This window comes from Bos taurus, chromosome 2 (assembly GCF_002263795.3).
Source record: "Bos taurus isolate L1 Dominette 01449 registration number 42190680 breed Hereford chromosome 2, ARS-UCD2.0, whole genome shotgun sequence".
Classification (NCBI taxonomy): Eukaryota; Metazoa; Chordata; class Mammalia; order Artiodactyla; family Bovidae; genus Bos; species Bos taurus.
This window is the reverse complement of record NC_037329.1, coordinates 118,012,333-118,037,649: the sequence shown is the minus strand read 5'-3', so window position 1 is coordinate 118,037,649 and position 25,317 is coordinate 118,012,333. Positions and strand designations below refer to the sequence as shown.

The window sequence follows — 25,317 nt, the reverse complement described above, 5'->3', positions numbered from 1 at the left end:
TCTCTGGTTCCTCTGCCTTTTCTAAAACCAGCTTGAACATCAGGAAGTTCATGGAATCAACAATAAAAGTAAACAACAATAGAGAATATCAACGGAGATAAAGTTAGGTCTTTGAAAAAAATAAAATGAATAAACTGATGACAAGGTTGATCAAGAAAAAAGAGAGAAAGTACAAATTACTATTATCAAGAAATGAAAAAAAGAACAGCACTACAGATGCTATAGACACTGGAAAGAACAGGATGTATGAGTAACTTTGTCATTGTTGTTCACTTGATAAGTCGTGTCCAACTCTTTGTAATCCCATGAACTGCAGCACACTATCTCCCAGAGTTTTCTCAAACTCATCTCCATTGAGTTGGTAATGCCATCCAACCAACTTATCCTCTGTCGCCCTTTTCTCCTTCTGCCCTCCATCTTTCCCAGCAGCAGGGCCTTTTCCAGTGAGTCGACTCTTACACCAACATATTTGATAAATTGAATAAAAAGAGGTACATGTGACAAATTTTAAAATCTTTTGTTAGTAGTGTTGGGTATCTAAAATATTATCTTCTGTTCTTTTTTGTAGCTTTAAGATATTTCTGAATTTTAAAACTTTTAAAGGGAAAGGTATAGAACATAATGTACAAGATTCTTCTTTCTGTGTTAACATATTTTGTATATATGGATAGACCATTTCTTGAAGGGTATATATGAAACTGTTAGTGATGGTTGTCATGGGAACTGAGAACTTGGGGCCAGAAGAGAACTTATTTTTATCCTATACCTTTTAAAACTGATTTATCTTTTGTTTTACTACATGCATTTTATTTGTGTTTTTTTAAATATCTCGAAAGTTAGGTAATATAAAGTGGTAAAATAAGACAGCTTTACTTAGATTTGTCTCCCCTGCTCTGTAGCCCAGAGCCAGGCTCCCACGCTTCTATCTCTTGCTCCCTTCTGCCTCCCTCTTCACCCAAAGAACCCGATCCCAGTTCTGCAGAAATTCTACGGATTCAGACTGAAGACAAGGAGCAGCTGGTTAGGGAAGACAGAGAGAAGAAGAATGGACTAAGAGAATCAAATCCCAGGTCAGTGGTGGAGACATGGGCCTCAAGAAAGGACCTAAAGTGCTCGCTTCGGCAGCACATATACTAAAATTGGAACGATACAGAGAAGATTAGCATGGCCCCTGCGCAAGGATGACATGCAAATTCGTGAAGTGTTCCATATTTTTTAGATCAGTCTTACGGACTCTGTGGGAGAGGGAGAGGGTGGGGAGATTTGGGAGAATGGCATTGAAACATGTATAATATCATGTATGAAACGAGTCGCCAGTCCAGGTTCGACACATGATACTGGATGCTTGGGGCTGGTGCACTGGGACGACCCAGAGGGAGGGTATGGGGAGGGAGGAGGGAGGAGGGTTCAGGATGGGGAACACAGGTATACCTGTGGTGGATTCATTTCGATATTTGGCAAAACTAATACAATATTGTAAAGTTTAAAAATAAAATAAAATTAAAAAAAAAAGAAAGGACCTAGAGATAAGGGATCAGGGACCCATGGAATGGGGCTGGCCCAGCTTTGAGAAGAAGGTAAAGACTATGTTCTTTTCCACCTTGAGATTCAAGGGAAACCAAAATTCCTAGGATCTAGAACTCAGGCCAATATTTTAGGATATTAGTTTTTATTAGTGTTATCATTTTCCTTTATAGTTCCATTTCAGTCATTGTCCCACTCTCCCCATAAATCATCTAAATATCTAAAGAATTTCAACACTTTGACATCTAAACCCTGTCTCCCACATTTCCTTTCACATGCAATAGCAGAAAGAAAAAAAAAACCCTTGCCATTTGGTTCAGAAAATATGGTTATTGAGGTCATTTGGTTTTATCACAGGGATTTCTGTGGATTGGCCTAAATGCCTAACCACAACTTATAATTCACTAAAGATCTAAGCAACCAACTTAAAACTGGAGATAAGTTGGAAAACAATTTATTTTTAGGTGGGATTCAACCTCAACCCATGCATGAATCAGAACTTTCAACTGAGGTTATGTGGGCACACCTTTGCCCTAAACTAAATTTTAAAAGTATTTCTGATAGCTAATTTTCTGGTTGCTTCTATCTATTTAGCTTAGCGAGAAAAAAAAAAATCTATAGCTATTTCCTCAGATTTTTAGAGTCCTCAGAGGTGGGGAAAAAATCCAACTTCATAGACAATAGGCAAAAAGTACAAACAGGCAAATTACAGAAAGAATGTTGCTGCTGCTAAGTCGCTTCAGTCGTATCTGACTCCGTGCAACCCCATAGACGGCAGCCCACCAGGCTCTCCGTCCCTGGGATTCTCCAGGCAAGAACACTGGAGTGGGTTGCCATTTCCTTCTCCAATGCATGAAAGTGAAAAGTGAAAGTGAAGTCGCTCAGTCGTGTCCGACTCCTAGCAACCCCATGGACTGCAGCCTACCAGGCCCCTCTGTCCATGGGATTTTCCAGGCAAGAGTACTGGAGTGGGTTGCCATTGAAAGAATGTAAATGGCAATTAAATATGATGGGATTTTTACTAGTTATCAGGAAAATGCTAATTAAACATGCTATTTTTACCATCAGACTGGAACAGATTAAAAAGAGTAACAAATATTTAATTAGTGATGGCAAAACTATAAGAAAATTCCTATATCCTGTTGGATGGACATATTAATATTCAGTACTTTAATATTTAATACACACTTTTTGGGAAAGCAATTTGTGAGTGTAGCTGAGACTGGCATCTTATGTAAGGTGTTAATTACTGAAAATTGAAATATCATGATATCAAAATATTAATGCTGTCTCATTTCACGAATAAATTTTGAAATAACGTAAATTACTCAACTTAAAATTCTTTCAAAAATTGCATAATTGTAAAGTTGGCATAATTATAGAGGTCAAATGAGTTGCAGATGGCATTTGCGCTACCTCCTTCACACTGCTACTCAAGCTGGTTAACAGAAATATCATCTTTGTCAAGTTAACTTTGATTCACACAAGGTTTTCAAAAGTTCACCCCTGAAATAAATTATTCCATACCTATCAATGTAAATGTCTTTGGACTGAGTAATTCCATGACTAAGAATCTAGGTTAATGACATTCTCATACAACTGAGGAAAGATACATATGTCCCAGAATGTACCTAAAGGCTTTTGAAAATGCCCACTAATTGAAGATTGTGTATTTGTACACTGGAACACCATATAGTCTTAGAAAAGACCAAGGTACATCTTTATGTATGCTAACAGAAAAATGTTCACAATATATTAAGTGCAAAAACAAATTTATGAAGTACAAATTCTATTTTTGTAAACAAATACACACAAAATCCAGAGCAGAAAGAATTCAAATGTAAATAAAGCTATTATAGTAGTTATCCCTGGGAAATGGAACTTGGAGGAAGAGAGGAATTTTCACTTTTAAAATTTTAGAAACCTGTAACAGCTAGAATTTACTGAGTCTCTTCTCAGATCAGATCAGTCGCTCAGTCGTGTCCGACTCTTTGCGACCCCATGAATCGCAGCACACCAGGCCTCCCTGTCCATTACCAACTTCCAGAGTTCACTCAGACTCACGTCCATCAAGTCAGTGATGCCATCCAGCCATCTCATCCTCTGTCGTCCCCTTCTTCTCTTGCCCCCAATCCCTCCCAGCATCAGAGTCTTTTCCAATGAGTCAACTCTTCACATGAGGTGGCCAAAGTACTGGAGTTTCAGCTTTAGCATCACTCCTTCCAAAGAAATCCCAGGGCTGATCTCCTTCAGAATGGACTGGTTGGATCTCCTTGCAGTCCAAGGGACTCTCAAGAGTCTTATCCAACACCACAGTTCAAAAGCATCAATTCTTCGGTGCTCAGCCTTCTTCAGAGTCCAACTCTCACATCCATACATGACCACAGGAAAAACCATAGCCTTGACTAGACGGACCTTTGTTGGCAAAGTAATGTCTCTGCTTTTGAATATGCTATCTAGGTTGGTCATAACTTTCCTTCCAAGGAGTAAGCGTCTTTTAATTTCATGACTGCAGTCACCATCTGCAGTGATTTTGGAGCCCAGAAAAAATAAAGTCTGACACTGTTTCCCCATCTATTTCCCATGAAGTGATGGGACCGGATGCCATAATCTTTGTTTTCTGAATGTTGAGCTTTAAGCCAACTTTTTCACTCTCCGCTTTCACTTTGATCAAGAGGCTTTTGAGTCCCTCTTCACTTTCTGCCATAAGGGTGGTGTCATCTGCATATCTGAGGTTATTGATATTTCTCCCGGCAATCTTGATTCCAGCTTGTGTTTCTTCCAGTCCAGCGTTTCTCATGATGTACTCTGCATATAAGTTAAATAAACAGGGTGACAATATACAGCCTTGATGTACTCCTTTTCCTATTTGGAACCAGTCTGTTGTTCCATGTTCAGTTCTAACTGTTGCTTTCTGACCTGCATATAGGTTTCTCAAGAGGCAGGTCAGGTGGTCTGGTATTCCCATCTCTTTCAGAATTTTCCACAGTTTATTGTGAGAGTTCTTCTCATGTGCTAGGCAAATTCTAAGCACTTCACTCAACTAAACTTCATAAGGACCCTCTGAGGTAGATGCTATTATATTTCTGGAAACAGATACAAAGAGATTTGCCCAGGGTTATATATCTAGTGAATTTGGAGCCAGAATTTGAACAGAGGTAGTCCATGTTGGAGAAGGCAATGACACCCCACTCCAGTACTCTCGCCTGGAAAATCCCATGGACAGAGGAGCCGGGTAGGCTGCAGTCCATGGGGTCGCTAAGAGTCAGACATGACTGAGCGACTTCACTTTCACTTTTCACTTTTCACTTTCATGCATTGGAGAAGGAAATGGCAACCCACTCCAGTGTTCTTGCCTGGAGAATCCTAGGTATGGGCGAGCCTGGTGGGCTGCCGTCTATGGGGTTGCATAGAGTCGGACACAACTGAAGCGACTTAGCATAGCATAGTCCATGTTAAGCAACACTCTTAATTGCCATGCTAACAGTTTTCTATACTTTGTAGTGTATGGATGACTTTTAAAATAAAAAATATATAATTTTTGTCTTTTAAATATACAAATCTAGGGACTTCCCTGGTGTTCCAGTGGTAAAGAATCTGCCTTCCAATGCAGGGGACACGACTTCAATCCCTGGAACAGGAACTAAGAACTCACATATCACTGGACAGCTAAGCCTTTGTGTGGCAACTTCTGAGCCCAAACACAACAGGGACCCAGTAAGGCCAGAAAATAAAATTTAATTTAATTAAACATTAAAAAATTTAAATAATGATAATAATAAAGGCAATAGCACCTAGCATATGTGCGTAATAAAAGGATACCTCAAAAAAAAAAAATACAAATCTGGGGGAAAAAATCAGCCACGTTTTTGATTTTACAATTTAGGTTGCTGTGACACATATCATTATGGTAGGCAGAATAACAGGCTTCCCAGGTGGTGCTAGCGGTAAAGAACCCACCTGCCAATGCAGGAGACAGAAGAGACCAGGGTTCAGGCCCTGGGTCAGGAAGATCCCCTGGAGGAGGGCATGGCAACCCATTCCAGTATTTTTGCCTGGAGAATCCCAAGGACAGAAGAGCTCGACGAGCTACAGTCCATGGGGTTGAAAGAGTCAGACACGATGAGTGACTTGGCAGGCACACAGGCAGAATCATGTTACCACCCTTCCCCTCCTTCAGATGTCCTATATCCTAATCTCCAGAACTTGTGGCTTTACATGGCAAAAGGAATTTCAGAGATGTGATTAAGATCTTGATAAAGGAAGATAGCCATGAAATTTAAAAATGCTTGCTTCTTGGAAGAAAAGCTATGACAAACCTAGATAGCATATTAAAAAGCAGAGACATCCTTTTGCTGGCAAGCACCCATATGGTCAAAGCTATGGTTTTTCCAGTAGTCATGTATGGATGTGAGAGTTGGACCGTAAAGAAGGCTGAATGCCAGAGAATTGATGCTTTTGGACTGTGGTGTTGGAGAAGACTCTTGAGAGTCCCTTGGACTGCAAGGAGATCCAACCAGTCCATCCTAAAGGAGATCAGTCCTGAATATTCATTGGAAGGACTGATGCTGAAGTTGAAGCTCCAGTACTTTGCCCACCTGATGTGAAGAGCTGACTCATTGGAAAAGACCCTGATGCTGGGAAAGGTTGAGGAAACTCTGGGAGATACTGAAGGAAAGGGAAGCCTGGTGTGCTGCAGTCCATGGGGCTGCAAAGAGTCAGACATGACTTAGTACCTGAACAACAAAGGGAGATAACCCTGGATGAACCAGGAGGGCCCAGTGTAATCACAGGCATTCTTAGAAGGAAACAAGGGAGGCAGGAAGTGCAGGGTCAGAGGAGGAGATGTGAACCCGGAAGCAGTGTCAGGTTAATAAAGACTGGACCAGCCACTGCTGACTTTGAAGATGAAGGAAGAGACCTTGAGCTAAGGAATGGGCAGCTCGAAAACCTGGAAATGGCAAGGAAACGAATTCTCCCTCAGACCCTCCTGCAAAAACAGTCCTATCAACACACTGATTTTAGCCCAGTGACACTTCAGCAGTCCAGAAACCTAAGAAAATACATTTTTATCATTTAAGCCACTAAATTTGTGGTAATTTGTCACACCAGAAATAGGAGACCAATATAACCATTAATTATTAACTTAATAATGATACAATCTGTAACAAAGATTACAGGACATTCTCTTCATGGAAAGTACAATCTTGAATGGGCTGAATTGTGCCCTCCTAAACTCCCCCAGTAGTGGTTTTCCCCTAGTAGGGGCAACCACTAGACCATTCAGGTATGATCTAAATCAAATCCCTTATGATTATACAGTGGAAGTGAGAAATAGATTTAAGGGCCTAGATCTGATAGATAGAGTGCCTGATGAACTATGGAATGAGGTTCATGACATTGTACAGGAGACAGGGATCAAGAACATCCCCATGGAAAAGAAATGCAAAGAAGCAAAATGGCTGTCTGGGGAGGCCTTACAAATAGCTGTGAAAAGAAGAGAAGTGAAAAGCAAAGGAGAAAAGGAAAGATATAAGCATCTGAATGCAGAGTTCCAAAGAATAGCAAGAAGAGATAAGAAAGCGTTCCTTAGCGATCACTGCAAAGAAATAGAGGAAAACAACAGAATGGGAAAGACTAGAGATCTCTTCAAGAAAATCAGAGATACCAAGGGAACATTTCATGCAAAGATGGGCTCGATAAACGACAGAAATGGTATGGACCTAACAGAAGCAGAAGATATTAAGAATGGTGGCAAGAATACACAGAAGATCTGTACAAAAAAGATCTTCATGACCAAGATAATCACGATGATGTGATCACTGACCTAGAGCCAGACATCCTGGACTGTGAAGTCAAGTGGGCCTTAGAAAGCATCACTACGAACAAAGCTAGTGGAGGTGATGGAATTCCAGTTGAGCTATTTCAAATCCTGAAATATGATTTCACTGTGAAAATGCTGCACTCTATATGCCAGCAAATTTGGAAAACAGCAGTGGCCACAGGACTGGAAAAGGTCAGTTTTTATTCCAATCCCAAAGAAAGGCAATGCCAAAGAATGCTCAAACTACCACACAATTGCATTTATCTCACATGCTAGTAAAGTAATGCTCAAAATTCTCCAAGACAGGCTTCAGCAATACGTGAACCGTGAACTTCCTGATGTTCAAGCAGGTTTTAGAAAAGGCAGAGGAACCAGAGATCAAATTGCCAACATCCGGTGGATCATCAAAAAAGCAAGAGAGTCCCAGAAAAGCATCTGTTTCTGCTTTATTGACTATGCCAAAGCCTTTGACTGTGTGGATCACAATAAACTGTGGAAAATTCTGAAAGAGATGGGAATACCAGACCACCTGACTTGCCTCTTGAGAAACCTATATGCAGGTCAGAAAGCAACAGTTAGAACTGGACATGGAACAACAGACTGGTTCCAAAAGGAAAAGGAGTACGTCAAGGTTGTACATTGTCACCCTGCTTATTTAACTTATATGCAGGGTACATCATGAGAAACACTGGACTGGAAGAAGCAAAAGCTGGAATCAAGATTGCTGGGAGAAATATCAATAACCTCAGATATGCAGATGACACCACCCTTATGGCAGAAAGTAAAGAGGAACTCAAAAGCCTCTTGATCAAAGTGAAAGTGGAGAGTGAAAAAGTTGGCTTAAAGCTCAACATTCAGAAAACGAAGATCATGGCATCCAGTCCCATCACTTCATGGGAAATAGATGGGGAAACAGTGGAAACAGTGTCAGACTTAATTTTTCTGGGCTCCAAAATCACTGCAGATGGTGACTGCAGTCATGAAATTAAAAGACGCTTACTCCTTGGAAGGAAAGTTATGACCAACCTAGATAGCATATTCAAAAGCAGAGACATTACTTTGCCAACAAAGGTCCGTCTAGTCAAGGCTATGGTTTTTCCTGTGGTCATGTATGGATGTGAGAGTTGGACTGTGAAGAAGGCTGAGTGCCAAAGAATTGATGCTTTTGAACTGTGGTGTTGGAGAAGACTCTTGAGAGTCCCTTGGACTGCAAGGAGATCCAACCAGTCCATTCTGAAGGAGATCAGCCCTGGGATTTCTTTGGAAGGAATGATGCTAAAGCTGAAACTCCAGTACTTTGGCCACCTCATGCGAAGAGTTGACTCACTGGAAATGACTCTGATGCTGGGAGGGATTGGGGGCAGGAGTAGAAGGGGATGACAGAGGATGAGATGGCTGGATGGCATCACTGACTTGATGGACGTGAGTCTGAGTGAACTCCGGGAGTTGGTGATGGAGAGGGAGGCCTGGCGTGCTGCGATTCATGGGGTCGCAAAGAGTCAGACACAACTAAGCAACTGAACTGAACTGAACTGAAACTCCCCCAGATCCATGTATTTAAATCCTAAACCCCAGTACCTCGAGTATGACTGTAGTGGAAGATGAACCTTTAAACAGGTGTGTGCGTGTGTGCTCAGTCATGTCCGCCTCTTTCCAACATCATGGACTACAGCCCATCAGGTTCCTCTCTCCATGGAATTTTCCAGGCAAGAATACTGGAGTGGGTTGCCATGCCCTACTCCAGGGGATCTTCCAGACCCAGGGACTGAAATGTCTCCTGCATTGGCAGGTGGATTCTTTATCAACTGCACCACTGGGAAGCCCAGTAGGTCACATGGGTGGGCTCTAATTTGATCTGACTAGGATTCTTATAAGAAGAGGAAATCTGGACACACAGAGAGGCCCCAGGGACAGGGTATCCACACAGAGGAACAGAGTTCGGATTCTGGTTTTGTTGATGGATTAGATCAAATACGAAAGAGAAAGAAAGGAACCAAGGATAACTTTAGGACTGGGGCCACATTTTGGCAGGGGGAGGATCAGGAGGTATTTTTGGACATGTTACCTTTGAGCGCCTACTAGATAACCTTGGTAGAGATAGCAAGGGGGCACCTACATAAATATATGAGTGTGGAGTTATGGGGAGAAGTGCAGACTTGAGGCACGAATTTGGAACTTTCCGCTTATGGGCTGCATTTAAAGCTGGAGCCACAGGAATTCTCTGGTGGTCCAGTAGTTAAGAATCCACCCTGAAATGCAGGTGACGCAGGTTTGATCCCTGATGGGAGAACTAAGATCCCACCTGGCACGGAGCAACTAAGCCAACAACTAGAGATCCCAAGGGCTGCAACTAAGACCTGATATAGTTAAATAAATAAAAATTAAAAACAGAAAACTGAGCCGATCCTCCCAGGGAATAAGTGCAGACTGACAAGCTGACAAGAGAAGAGGCTCATAAGCTGAACCCAGGGCCCCATATTTAGATTTGGAAAGATGAGAAGGACCCAGCAAGGAGACCAGGAAGATGCCAATGAAGCTAGAGGAGGACCAAGACCAAGGTACTCCAGGAAGCCAGAGAAGAAAACGTCACCCAAAGCAAGAGAACACGGTTCTGGTCCTCTGTCGGGGCTGACACCAACATTGACCGCAATTTGTAGAAACTTCCCACTGGTCTTTAGGATGTTAGCAGGAGAAGACCTTTGGAAGACAAAACTTTGAGGGGATCTTGGGAATGTGATGAAGAGCTGGTGGGTAAAATAAATCCAAACATCTTATACTTACTAAGAACAGCAAACAAAGATTAAAGAGCTGATTCTGTACCATTCTAAAAACCTTTCATATGTCAGGTCATCAAATGCTCACAGCGAACACACAGAGCAAGCATTTGACCCCCTAATATGAGGAGGAGAGTGCTTCCCAGGTGGCACTAGTGGTAAGAATCCACCTGCCACTGCAGGAGACACGAGAGACTCTTGTTCAATCCCTAGGTCAGGAAGATCCCCTGGAGTAGGAAATGGCAACCCTCTCCAGTATTTTTGCCTGGAGAATCCCCATGGACCAAGGAACCCGGAGGACTACAGTCCATGGGGTTGCAAAGTGTCGGACATGACTGAAGCGACTTAGCACGCATTGAGAAGGACATAGGCTCACAGAGGGGGTTACACATCTGGGCAGAGACAGCAGAGATTCAAACCTGGCTCTGACCCCTGACCCCACTCTGTGCCACAGCATACCCCTCTTCTGCTGCCGAGGGCTTTGAGGGGTTCTGAGGGATTCCCTAAGAACCAAGGGGAAGGAAGAGGGGAAACAGCAGTGCTGCTCAGAGTTGTCCCCTCTGTCAAGATTCCAGTGCTATAGGAAGTTTAAAAAGTGAGACATAGACGTCTTTGAACTTGCCAGGCCGATTTAATTTGCTATCTCCGTGCTGTTCCTGGCATGAGACTGCAGCTCACAAGGCTGCAATTTTAAAAGCCTGTTTGGGTGTATTCCTCAACTGAACTCCTCAACTCACCTCTCTCCAGGAGGGAGTGGAGCCAGCAGGAGGCCTCAGTCAGACTCATAAATTCCCCCTTTATTGCTTACTCTTCCAGGACCAGGAAATCCACAAGTGGTCATCCTGAAGCTGATGTTGCCCCCACTCTGGTGTTTTATGAGGGGGCAAGGGTGTTGGAGACGCCTGGGGCTGCAAGAAACAGGTAATGGTTTGGCCCTCACACCTCTACTCAAAAGACAGTCACCTCCCAGACTCTGCTGTTGGTCCAGTGGATAAGAATCCGCCAGCCAGTACAGGGTTCGATCCATGCTCTGGGTGGATTTAGAGTCCACAAGCCATGGAGCAACTGAACCCATGTGTCACAACTATTGAGTCTGTGCTCCAGAGCCTGTGCAGCTTCACTGCAACTAGAGAAGCCCAAAAGCACCCTATAGTCCGTGCTCCGAAACAAGAGAAGCCACTGCAATAAGAAGCCCGTGTATCAAAACTAGAGAAAGCCTGTGCCCAGCAACAAAAACACAGTGCAGCCATAAATAATATAAAAATAAAATAAAACAGCTAAGTTCTTAAAAAAAAAAAAAAAAAAAAAGACAATCACCTCCCATCTCTCTGGCCCAAATCCCCATCTTCAGGTTTTTGTCGAGAGCTGTCAGAAAATCCCATGTCAATGGATGCTCAGCACTCCCTAGTCATATAGCTCCAGATTAGGTACTATTGTGCTTAGAAAATAAAATGGAACCTGACTCGGAAACAAAATGTGTTTTATAGACGTTTACTTTATAACTATCTTTGCAGAAACCTGTCTATTCCACAATTAAATAAGTAAGGCATGCATGGACTTATTTTTGTTCAGTGAAAAGTAGACAGTCTTCAGCATGGTTCTTTGCAGGCCTGTAATGAATTTCATAACCAAAAACTGAGGACAATCAATCCAAATGTTTAACTGTTTGAGGAAGCAAAACCCAACCAAACCTATTCACATGTTATAATGTTAAAAGAGAGAAAATCTTTCAGAATTTTGATTATCAAAGATCCACCTAGAATGTGCCTTTTTTTAATTTGCATTTTTTATTTGATAGTTCCTTTCAATCAAAGTTATGGAATAAAATCTCTTTTAAAGCTGCATGTATGAGCACAAAATAGTCATGGAGATGGTATATAAAGAGCCATGACTTTGATCATATGTCATTAATTTATTTTTTTGTTAGAATCGCTGAGAAAACAATAAAAAGCAGTCTTCCATCATTATTAAAATTGTCTATGGAAATAATAAAAGTTATTTAAAGTAAAATAATTGATGATATGCTTTAATTGGTGGTAATAATTTCTCCTAAGTAAATTACTAGACCAGAGTGTGCCTTTTAAAAATCAGATTTGGGGGGACTTCCCGGGTGGTCCAGTAGCTAAGACTTCGCACTCCAAATATGGGGGGCCTGGGTTTGATTCCTGGTGGAGGAACGAGATCCCACATGCCACAACTTAAAAAAGATCCCGCATGCTGCAACCAAAGCTACCACGTGCCACAACTAAGACCAGGCTCAGCCAAATAAATAAATAAAAATAAACAAATAATAAAACAAAGATTTTTTTTCCTACTCTCAATGCTTAGGCCTGGCAATGTCAGTAGTTAGCTATGGGATCTGGGAAAGTCACACCCATTCTGAATCTCATTTGAGAAATAGGGATAAGACTATTTCACAAGAATATTATAACAATTAAATGAGAATATGCATATAAAAGTGCTTGATGTTAATATTATTAAAATTGCTTGCTGCTGCTGCTGCTGCTAAGTCGCTTCAGTCGTGTCTGACTCTGTGAAACCCCCTAGACGGCAGCCCACCAGGCTCCCCTGTCCCTGGAATTCTCCAGGCAAGAACACTGGAGTGGGTTGCCATTTCCTTCTCCACTGCATGAAAATGAAAAGTGAAAGTGAAGTCGCTCAGTCATGTCCGACTCTTAGCGACCCCATGGACTGCAGCCTACCAGGCTCCTCCATCCATGGGATTTTCCAGGCAAGAGTACTGGAGTGGCTTGCCATTGCCTTCTCTGAACATTGCTTGCTACCTACTCCTAATAAAATGAGAATCTCTAAAATGCCTTCTAGATTTAAGATTTTATTATTAAGAACTAATTATTAAAGAGAGTCCTTTCTGAGACATATACTGAAGTAGTTTAGGATGAAATGATGTAACATCTGAGGTTTACTTCAAAGTAATCCAATGGGAACAGAAGGTTTGTGTTTTGAGTATTGTTGAATTGGGTTACGGGTGCATCTGACCTTTTTTTTTTTTAAACATTCTGTCTACATTTATGTCTGAAATTTTCACATTGAGAAGAAAAAAAGCAAAGGAGAAATTGAAGGGCAATTTCTATTATTTAGTCCAAGTGCTACTTAAGACTGATTTTGGGGAATTCCCTGGAGGTCCAGGATTTAGGACTCCATGCTTCCACTGCCTAGGGCCTGAGTTACATCCCTGGTCATGGAACTAATGATCCTTCAAGCCATGTGACATGGCCAAAAAAAAAAAAAGACTGCTTCTCATGAAAACCTGGCTATTAAAAGAAATGGTAGGGATTTTAAATGAATGCCAAAATGCATAAGAATTTAAGGACTTGATAATTTGATTGTTTTGGAATAATCTTTTAACTTATTTTTAACTAAAGGAAAACCATTTTAATTAAATATTAGGGAAAAAATCATATTTACTACATGATTTAAGATTATTAATGATGGGAATTCCCTGGCAGTCCAGTGCCTAGGACTCAGCATTTTCATCCATATGGCTTGCAGGCACAGGATGGATTCCTGGTCAGGGAACTAAGACACGACAAGCTGAACGGCCAAATAAAAAAAGATTATTAACGATTTTTTTGTAGGGGCCACATTTCTTGGCATGTGGAATCTTAGTTCCCCAACCAGAAATCAAATCCACACCCCTTGCAGTGGAAGTGTGGAGTCCTAATCACTGGACAGTCAGGGAAGTCCCTCAGAGATTTTTTTTTCCAAAAGAAATTTCAGGATACGTTAACAATTTTCTATTTTTTAAGAACCCAATATTCTATCATATCTGTTATAGCCAATTAAGCACATAGCTACATATCAATATTTCAAATGGTGAGATGTTTGCTACTTCACTGACAAACTCTGTCACTAATTAAAGAGAACTTCACAGTAGCAAGTACATAATACACTCCCTTCCTTACCCTGAAGATGTGACTTCTCTAGGAAGTCTTCATGAGTTTCTTTTGTTTCTCCAGGTTTTGTTGATCGATACTCACTCCTCAGAGAGATCTTCCACCATCTAAAAATTACCTGCGATTGAACAGACTGAAGGTGAGATGAGTTAAAACCAATTGCAATGCCAACAGCCGAGTTTAGGTCTGGGGTCTTTAAAAAAAAATCACTATCTTGGAAGGCACATAGGCTGTGTGTCCAACATCAGCCATAACTTCTAAACTGGTGTCACATCAAATTAAAAGTGAGGTCTGTGCATCAGGGAACATTTTCCTTAGAGATTAGGGGCACAAAACCAAAATGCTGGAAGGAATCTTAAAAAAAATCTATCAAGTAAATTGATGCTTAAATCACCCAGAACTGAAAGGATAGGTGTTTCTGAGAACACAGATTCTTTACGTACAGGAGCCAATTCCAAAGTAAAAATTGCTTGGTTCTCCTCCTCCTCCCTGTCCTGTCTACCAGGCAGACACAAGGAATGGATGTCTTTCTCATGGAGAATGACAGGTACTTGGACAGAGCCAGGGAAAACACCATCATGCCTTGACTGATGCATCAAAGTGTCGTTACCCAGGACACTTCTCGGTAATGGATCTGATAATGGTAATCTGATAATGCGTTTGACTGTTGCATTATCATGTTAATGATAATCTGATAATGCATGAGCATTTTGGTTTATCAGAAGCAACCTCTTTTCCACAGTTATGGACTGCAGTTACATTCAGTGTTGATTTCATGACAGTGAACTCTTTCTGCACCGGGGCTCCCAGGAACAGATGGGTAAGGAGATAGACAGTCCTGAGAAACTGGCTGGCTTCACAGTCCTGGGTTCTTCCCTCACTGGCATTACCATGTCAGGTTAAAAATGAGCTCAAGTTTCTACTCAAGGAGAAATAGTTAAGCAAGTGAAACTCACTAAGAGGCCTCCCTTTGTTTAGTTTCCTTTCGTCCAGCCTGTCCATTCAGCACTCCTGGTGGTCCTCACAGATCCAGGTGCACCTCCTTGGGCCACTGCCCTGGTCTCTATCCATTCTCCTCTCTTTTCTGGAGGCCCTTCCTGGTGCTGGTCTGGGAAGCCCATCCCTGTAGCCTATGAACTGCACAACTTCCGTTCTTCCTCACTCCTTTCCCCTTGCCTGTGGGTCTGGTCATCAGCCAGCTTTCCTCCCCTTCAAGAGTTGCCTCCAAATGGCCTAACATCTCCCGAGGTCCCCTCCCTCCAATCTCCCCAACCACTCTCCATTTCTGATTTCTGAAAGATGGCGCAACTCTCTCTCAGGAGCAAAGAGACCCTTCATGCCATCTTACCTAGCTCCCTGCCCAACAGAAAGTAGGTCCTCAGAAAATACTCATGGGATGAACTAGTGAAGTTGCTCAGTTGTGTCCAACTCTTTGCGATCCCATGGACTGTAGCCTACCAGGCTCCTCCAATCATGGAATTTTCCAGGCAAGAGTACTGGAGTAGGTTGCCATTTCCTTCTCCAGGGGATCTTCCCGACCCAGGGATAAAACCCAGGTCTCCCGCATTGCAGGCAAATGCTTTACCGTCTGAGCTACCAGGGAAGCCCCATGGGATGGGATGAACTAACGAGTGCTTTTCACTTAGATTTTATTGCTAATCTCTACGGGAGCTTCCCTGGGAGTAGCCCAGTTGGTAAAGAATCTGCCTACAATGCAGGAGACCTGGGTTCCATTCCTGGGTCAGGAAGATCCCCTGGAGAAGGAAATGGCAACCCACTCCAGTGTTCTTGCCTGGAGAATCCCATGGACAAAGAGCCTGGCAAGCTAAAGTCCATGGGGTTATAAGAGTTGGACATGTCTTAGCAACTAAACCACCACCACAGGAGCTGAGGGGAAAATATGTACTTAAGTTACAGAGCTCCGTAATCTCACAAAACTGAGGTAGCTGATTCCTTTCAGAAAATCCCTTAGCCTTCCTCTTTTGTTTTTTTCCTGGCATGAGGCTCGCCAAAATCATTCTCTTAAGCATCTTTCTGCCCCATCTGCATAAAGTTAAGGGTTAATCAGTCTCCTAGGGATACCATAGAAAAATACCACAGACTGGGTGGCATGAACAATAGAAATGTATTCCCTCACAGTTCTGGAGGCAGGAAGTCCAGGACCGAGGTGCTGGCAAGCTTGGTGTCTCCTGAGGCCACTCTCCTTGGCTTGCAGGTGACACCTCTCACTGTGTCCTCACACGGCCTTTCCTCTGAGCATGTGCAACCCTGGTGTCTCTTCCTCTTTCTTTAAGAACACTGGTCCTGTAGGACTAGGGCCCCATCCTTATGACCTTATTTAACTTTATTTAGTTCCTGAAAAGTCCTATCTACAAATACAGTTTTCAACATAAGAATTTAAAAAGTGTGTTAGTCACTCAGTCACATCCAACTCTTCATGAACCCATAGACTATAGCCCTCCAGGCTCCTCTGTCCAGGGATTTCCCAGACAAGAATACTGGAGTGGGTAACCATTCCCTTCTCTAGGAGATCTTCCTGACTCAGGGTTCAAAACTGGGACTCCAGGATTGCAAGCATATTTTTACCATCTGAGCCACCAGGGACACAATTCAATCTATTAAAAAAGGATATCAGGAGTTACAGTAGAAGAGCATGAATCTTGGAGCAAAGCTAGACCTAGCCCATTCATTTAATCTCTCTGTACTTCTATTTTAATTTCCATTTCCTTCTATTAAGTATCTTTAAAATTAATATTAAATATTATGACAAATATTTCCTTTCTATTGGATATGCAAGGTCATTTGAATCTAACGCTGGGTTCTTTATGCACATAATCTGGAACTTGTAGGACTAGCTGTGAACTCAGAAATAATTTAGTCCATTTCCTGCCACTCATCTGAATGAGGAAAACACTTCAAAGAGGTTACGTGAGAAATGATAGGTATCCCTCCTTACATTCCCAGTGAATTTATAGCTTTTGCCTGGACATGAAGGAACTCAGAGATGAAATGATAGGTGAAAACTGACTTTATTTAGAGAAAAACACACTTCACAGACAGTGTGGGCCATCTCAGAAGCTGAGGGGCCTCACAAAATGGCATGGTTAGTTTTTATGGGCTGGGTAATTTTCTAATGAATGGGAGGGTTATTCCAACTATTTTGGGTGGAGGGGACAGAGATTTCCAGGAATTGGGCCACTTTTGACCTCTTATGTTTGGCCTCAGAGCTGTCCTGGTACTGGTGGGTGTCATTTAGCATGCTAACGTATTACAGTGATCCTACAATGAAGCTCAAGGTCCACTGGAAGTCTACTCATCTGCCACCTTGGATCTAGCTGGTTCTAACCAGTTTGTCAAGTCCCATTCCTTTAAAGGTTGTGCTCTGACCGCTTCCCTCCTGTTTCACCTGCGGCCTATACCTACCAGATGTTATCTTACAATTGAATTCTAACAGAAGAAAGACAGACACCGCAGGAGTCCAAATCATGTTTCTGGAAGCTCAGTGGAGTGCCCCGCAGCCCCAACCCACTTTAACATTCTACAGGAAACTTCACAGCAAAGTTTCTCTCTGGGGCAAGTGCTCCTGTTACAATGATCTAATCAGCTACCCCTCTAGCCAGATCAAGCAACTATATTGTAGGTAAAATGGAAAATTTTGGAACACATGGAGTTCTAGACAGGATGCGACCCCAGAAACATTTGATTACTGAGCCTACTTATGTTGTTCAAAAAAATGCGGAAAGACACCTTACAGCCTTACTTGTAGCTTCATATCTTGCACATCAATCATTTCATCAATTAAAAATTATTTCTGACATTCCTTCTGCTAATTAATTAAACCCTCGGGGACTGATTTAGAAGGCAATATTTGAAGTGCTTGTTGTAACAGCCTCAGAAGGGAGGTTCCTCAGGGCACAGACTCAAGTTACCTTGCAACACAGACAAGCATCCTACTGGCTCCTCTGAGGTATTTAAAGTAAATGCCTGAGAATAGAACACTCGCCTAAGGAAACACAGCTGACTAGAACCAGAAGCCAGCCTCCTCACTCCTCACTCGCAAACACAGGGCTTGTTGTGAGTCACAAAGCTCTCTTTACATAAAATCTACACTGCTCTGCGTATCAGAGCAGTTCACAGAAATCTGACCCTCAGAACCATAACTTAGCCTGGTCAAGACTCTATTATGTGAGATATTAAAACTTGTTAAAAGGACTACCTGGTGGTCTAGGGATTAAGAATCCACCTTGCAATGCAGGAGACATACGTTCGATCCCTGATCAGGGAACTAAGATCCTACGTGCCACAGAGCAACTAAGCCCGTGTGTCGCAACTACTGAAGGCTATGTGCTCCAAGCCCGTTGTCATTTGGTCTCTAAGTCATGTCTGACTCTTTGCGATCCCATGGACTGCAGCATGCCAGGCTTCTCTGTCCATCACCATCTCCCTGAGTTTGCTCAAACTCATGTCCATTGAGTCAGTGATGCCATCCAACTGTCTCATCCTCTGTCACCCCCTTCTCCTCTTGCCCTCAGTTTTTCCCAGCATCAGGGTCTTTTCCAATGAGTCAGCTCTTCGCATTAGGTGACCGAAGTACTGGATCATCAGAGCCATGCACCAAAACAAAAGATCCCTCGTGATGCAAGAAGATCCCCCATGCTGTAACTAAGACCCGATGCAGCCAAACAAATATTCCTTAAAAAACATATTAAAACAGAAAAAGATACTAAACATTGTCTCTCAAATTAGTTAAGCTTTTCTTAAATGACAAAACTCAATACTTCTGAAGACAAGGAAAAATGGGAGCCCTCAACACTCATTGAGGGGAATGTAAATTGACTTGATAATATCTCCCCCAAACCTTGAAATCATCCATCTCCTTTGACCCAGACATTCTACTCTTGAAGAATTTATCAGAGATGTATACGACATTTTTTATATAAGAAAGTTTGTTGTAGTCTAATTATGTGTGTGTGTGTTAGTCACTCAGCTGTGACCCCATGGACTGTAGCCTGCCAGGCTCCTCTGTCCCTGGAATTCTCCAGGCAAGAATACTGGAATGGGTTGCCATTCCCTTCTCCAGGGTATCTTTCTGACCCAGGGATTGAATCTGGGTCTCTTGCATTGTAGGCAGATTCTTTACCATCTGAGCCATCAGGGAAGCCCATAGGCTAATTATAATAATGAAAAATCAGTGCTGACCTAAGGGTCCAATAGTTGGGAGTAATTAAATAATCATGGCACATTTAGATGATGGAATACTCTGTCGCCAATAAAATAATTTGTGAAGAAATGACTAATAACATAGACCAGTGTTAACGATCACTGGTCAAAAGGCTTGAAAGTATATACACCACAGCTCCAAATATTTAAAGGAAAATATATGTGCAGGGAGAAGGGGCATTAACTTGGCAGTAAATGCAACAATTTCACATGACAGATCAGCTTGAAGGAAGCCAAAGAGGATCCCCTAAGTAGTTATGAATTGGGTACCAGCTCTCATGGTATTAGCTGAAGTCAGAACACATAGAAAGTTATTCTTATATGTTTATCTCTATTTTGAAAACCTTAAAATCTGTAAATACTCTTTTGAACATATTCTTATCAAATGTGAATGTTTTGGTAATGAAGAATCCTGCCTGCAAGAAAAGCCACAGAGGCGCTTCCCAGGGGTTTTGTGACTGTTTAGACCTGGCTAGCTACTCCAGTATTCTTGCTTGGAGAATTACAAGGACAGAGGAGCCTGGCAGGCTACAGTCCACGGGGTCACAAAGAGTCAGACACGACTGAATAACTAACACAACAGACCTGGCTAGAATGAGAGTTTCACCAATCTCCCAGCTACCTGTGAGCAGTGCGTGACTGTCTATTATGAAGAAGTGGATCTCAGATGAGTAAAATAACTTGCCCCAGCATCTCTTACCAGGCAGAGGCTGACCTAGAAAAAGTCTAGTTCTTTTTCACTGCCGAATACCCTCTCCAGGAGGGGCGAGCAGTCAGCCTCGTTATCATTTTGTATCTCAATAGAAATCCTGTGATCTGTGAGAATTCTTTAAAATTGTTGGTTAAATTTAGCATATATTTAGATTTCTCATGTATTTCCAGGGAATCATTTCAATAAATTTGAAAACTGAACTTACTTCCAAAAGAGAAGTCTAAGATTCCTCACTAATCCCCCAACATCTTTTCTGCACAAATTATCCAGACAATGAGGTATCTGTCATTCACCCAGTGAAGGTCCCTAGAGCTTAAGTCTTTTTCCAACAGGAGAGGGACTCACAAGGCAGCCCTCCAGGGGGCATTGGGAAATGTTGTACACCACAGGCATCTCAGCATTTGGATATATTTGGACAACACACACCCCAATCCCAGTCCCCCAGATCAGAGACCATCCTACTCCCATCACGATACCTGGCTGAAAACTCCTGCTACTGGGATAACAGAAGAGACTCTGGTATTAGGAATGGTGGTGGTGGTTTAGTCGCTAAGTCGTGTCCGACTCCTGAGACCCCATGGACAAAGGAGCCTGGCAGGCTACAGTCCATGGGATTCTCCAGGCAAGAATACTGGAGTGGGTTGCCATTTCCTTCTCCTGGGTTTAAAGCCTGGTCTCTGTCATGTTTATTAGGCAAAAGTCTTAATCTCTTGGGACCTCAGCTTCTTCTTCTCCAAGATAACCCCCTATGCTCACCTCACTGAACTTCTGAGGGATGACCTGGGATAAGTGCAAAGTGCCCAGCAGGAAGCCAGGCACATGATGCCAGCACGTGAGCACTGTGGAGGGGGGTCCTTGCCTCTTTCTTTCTCCCTTTTCCTTCCTGTTCCCTTGTTGGTCAGTTCTTCGTATTTATAACACACTCAATTCCAAATACCCACAGACCAGAACCTTATCTTTGTTCTCATCAACTATCTAACAATATTCAATCATATGTCATTAAGTTCTGCTCTCTTAAAGATCTTTAGGGAATTCCCTGGCTGTCCAGTGGTTAGGACTCTGAGCTTCTACTTCGGGGGGAACGGGTTATCCCTTGTTGGGAAACTAAGATCCCAAAAGTTGCATGGCATGGACCAAAAAAAACAAAAAATCTTTATTTCATTCTGACTTGGTATTTGACTTTTCTGATCATCAATAATCATTAAGAATTGTATATCCTTTGCTCTAAGTATTTTCCCCATGGCACAATTATCTGTCTGTGAAGGATTAGGGTGACTTGCCAGATACCACAGACTAAATGAGGCATTCTGAATCTTTCGAAGCATCTGCCCAGGAAATACGATTGTAATTTAGCACACGACTATTTCTGCTTTCTCCTGCAGACTAGTGTTACTCCATGAGATCAAATTTTCCCCTGTTTTGGGAATCATATATGATTAGGGGGGTTTACAGAATGGGGTTGAGATACTGTGTCAGGGAGAGTTTATGAAATTAGATCTTCTATTTAGTAAAGAAGGATTTTGTTATCTGAACAGTCTACTGAGAAATGGAGAAGCAAAAAAATTGCAAAGGGGACACTGCGAGTAATTTTACCTTTTGATATTACTCAAAAGCTCACAAAGTACTGGCATTCCAAAACATAGAAAGACATTATTTTTAAAAATGAAGATATTTTATTTCAATGCATATTTAAATTATAAACAATTAAGATGTGCTTTGATCCAAATTTACAACGTCAACTATGCATTCCTCTGTTTGGCTCGATTTGTCTAGACACAGCAAAACTTAAGATTTTCAGCTATTGAAATTGGAATAGTAGGAATTTTTCTATACTGGGAATAAAAGCATCATTACGAATTATGGGAAAGATGAGTCTGAGGCTGAAATGAGAATGGAATAAACTGAAATCTTTAATAAAGGAGAACTGACTGCATTGAAATTCTTTCTTCCTTTAGGAACTCAGAAATGAAGTTGTCTTTGGAAAACTAACTCCTCAACACAGCGGATGTGATTAGGAACCAGTGGCAGACATTGTCTGTCGGTTGCTACCTGGCATTCTTTTGCCCACCTGCTCTTCCTACAGGAATCCTGATTTATCCTGTGGCCTCTCTGCACTGCTAGTGCTCAGGGCACAGGCCTCACCTCTAGATCCAGCGGGTAGGATATGATTGGTCTAAGCAATTCTTTTTTTTCTTCCTTTATTTTTTCTTAGGATCTTAGTTCCCCAACCAGCTATCGAACCCAGGCTCCCTGCAGTGGGAGCATGGAGTCTTAACAACTGGACCACCAGGGAAGTCCTGGTGTAAGCCATTCTTGGTAGGTTTTTCCCCCTGCCAGTGATCAGTGTGAGCGCAGGCATGTGAGACACCAGGAGAAATCTCCAGGAAGTTCTGGGATAGATTTTATCACTTATAAGGAGTGTCAACTGAAAAAAAAAATTTCACAAAATTGGAGAATTATGTTTTATTTGCAGACTTTCTGAGGACTTCAAGTCCAGGAGGCAACCTCTCAGATAGCTCTGAAGAGGTAAGGAGACAGGATATATAGTTTTGTGACAAAGATAAGGTAGTCAGAACATTAAAAGATTACCAATAATTAAAGAAAACCAGACATCTCAAGTTAATGACTAGTGCTTTTCTATGTATGGAAAGATGCAAGAATCTGGGCTTACTGTAATCATTCCTTTGATATGCACCCTAGCTATCCAGGGTTGGTATCATGTTTTTTCCCATCCTGAGTCCCCTCATGGTACACTGCTGGGGGTGGCTATAGTCACTAAGGGCTTGACAGCAGGCAATCCATTTGTCTCCATCCTGAGTTCCCAACTTCCTATATATGGCAGCTGACATTTTTTATTCATGAGAAACACAGCCTCTTTGGGGACACTGGCTACTGGGCTTTGATGTGATCACTGGAGTAGCAGCAACCATTTTGTCACTATGAGGTTGAATGTCACCAGCCTGAGGTGACAACAGTGCCACCAAGAGACAGAACCAATAGATTGTTGACAGGAGATGCCAGAGCACCATCACTGTGTTGGGAATCTCTTTTCCTTTAAATGTGTTTTTATGTGAAATAATGCCATATTCCACCAGATCTAGTATACCATATACTGAATGCCACAGCATAATATATTATGTATAAAGAAAAAAGTGAAGGAAACTAAAACCAAATTGATTTTTATCACTTATTTTACATTGAAAGAGCTCTTTTATTCTTTACTAGACATGCATTTTATTATATTATTTTCAGCAGTTATATTACAGTGGACCCTTGATCAACATGGTTTGAACTATACAAGTTCATACACAGGCAAATTTTTTTCACTAAATATTTACTGCAGTACCCCATGACCGGTGGTTGATTGAATCCACAAGTATAAAATGTTCAATGAGGAGGGTGGACAGGGAAATTATAAAAGAATTTACAACTGCAGGGAGGGTTGATGCCCCACCCCCCACATTGTTCAAGGGTCAACTGTACTTCATTAATTTTATGAACTACATTAATACAATATGTATATTCTATTAATTTTACTATAATAAATTTATATTACTCTCATATATACCTAAGAGTCTTCCCAGGTGGCACTAGTGGTAAAGAACCTGCCTGCCAATGCAGGATCCATAAGAGACTCGGGTTCAATCCTTGGGTCAGGAATATCCCCGTATTCTTGCCTGGGAAATCCCATGGACAGAGGAGCCTGGCAGACTACAGTCCATGGGGTTGCAAAGAGTCAGACACAACTGAAGCAACTTAGCGTGCGTGCATGCACACACACACACACAATGTCAACAGATGAAGGTATTCCTAACATTTTCCCATAGTTAACATCTGAGTCTTTAACGTTTTACTCAGAATGTTATCTCTGTGACATCAAGAGCTTGGGAATCACAGCAATAAGGTGCTGGCTCTTAGGCTGGCTCTGCAGTCACTTCGACTAGCCTCCTTTTGACTTCCGCTTTGGAAATGCTGTGAACACCTCAGATTCACCCCCACTCCCTCCCGTCTCAAACTGTGCTCTCCCACAGTGTCTGCATTTTCTTCCAAACTTTGCTTTTGCTTAGGTTGCTGAGTTGTTTTCAGTTTCTAGCTATTACGAATCAAAGTTCTATAAACATCTGCGTACAAGTTTTTGCCCACTTTTATCCTCTTTATGTAGTTAACCGTCTTCTGTTACTTAGCAATTCTTAACAATAAATTGTCTCTGATAAAGTAAGGATGATTTCTGCCTCCTCAATGGATCTTGTTTGAGACAGCTGTTATGAATCCTTTTTCATTCATTTTGCAGGGTACTTGGTAAGAGCTTAGTACCTGGGAATACTTCACATCTAGAAGACTTTCTTGTACACTTTCTTCTGGAATTTCTTATTTCCAGATCTGGACATCCTGGTCCAATTCTTTTATTATTTTGTTTTCCTTTCCTATTGTCTATTTCTTACTTTTGGTTCTGTTTTTCTAGGAGATTTTTTTCTATTTTATCTTCCAACTCTTCCATGGAGTTTTTCATTTTTCCTATCATATTTTTTTCTAAAATTTCTTCTTAGTTTTCCGAATGTTTCTTTTTTATTGTGTGATGCTCTTGTTTTGTGGCTATAATAACTTTCTTACCCTTCCAAGGATATCACTGAGGAGTATTTTATCTTTTCTTTGTTTACTGTAGTCATTTTTTCCAAAATTACATTTCCTGTATGTTTTTGTTGTTGACTTGTTCTGGCTTTCCTCAAAATACTGATAGGAGCTTCCCAGATGGCTCAGTGGCTCCACCAGCCAATGCTGGGGCTTCAGGAGACTTGGGTTCAATCCCTGGGTCAGGAAGATCCCCTGGAGAAGGAAATGGCAACTCACTCCAGAATTCCTGCCTGGAAATCCCACTAGTGGGCTATACAGTCCATGGGGTCACAAAGAGTCAGACTCTACTGAGCCACTGAGCACAAACACAAAAGCCTGATAACTCTTCACTGTTCACATCTATTTAAGAGTAGAGTGCTAGGAAGCTGCGTGGAGGTTCTGGGCCTTTGAGCAGGAATTATCCAGTGAGGATCTCTGTTGGGTGATCTGCTGAAGCTCTTTGGTTGGAGGATCCTATTAACATCTTAAGATTCCTTGGCTGGTGAAACATCTTCCAGCTTTCTCCCTGGAGGGTGTAAACCTCACTGCCTGAAGCTTTCCATGAGCCACTGGGAAGTCAGAATGAGTCGCGCAGTTCAGTATTTGGATTTTGATTTACTTCCTTGCCATCTTTAGCTCTGAGTTCCTTTGTCCCCAGTGACCTGGGGTCCGGAGTCCATTGAATCCTTAGTCTGCCCCTCCAGAGACCAAACTTCCAGTCCTCTCCTGAGGGGTGAG

General features: G+C 41.9%; 1 protein-coding gene and 1 non-coding gene across 4 annotated transcripts in view; one reads left to right on the top strand and one right to left on the bottom strand.

Annotated features, from left to right (window-relative positions):
* Positions 1 to 25,317, bottom strand: part of FBXO36 (F-box protein 36) — a 119,803-nt gene that overhangs the window by 44,392 nt on the left and 50,094 nt on the right. For all 3 annotated transcript variants that reach the window (XR_009491173.1, XM_010802456.4, NM_001082617.2), the window contains 1 exon segment: positions 14,046 to 14,154. Coding sequence is in view for 2 of the 3 variants with exons in the window: in XM_010802456.4 (XP_010800758.1) it covers positions 14,046 to 14,154 (109 nt within the window). In the remaining variant the exon portion in view is untranslated.
* LOC112443688 (U6 spliceosomal RNA) lies at positions 1,110 to 1,216 on the top strand. The gene has a single exon (XR_003032096.1). It is a non-coding gene; the product is annotated as a U6 spliceosomal RNA (small nuclear RNA).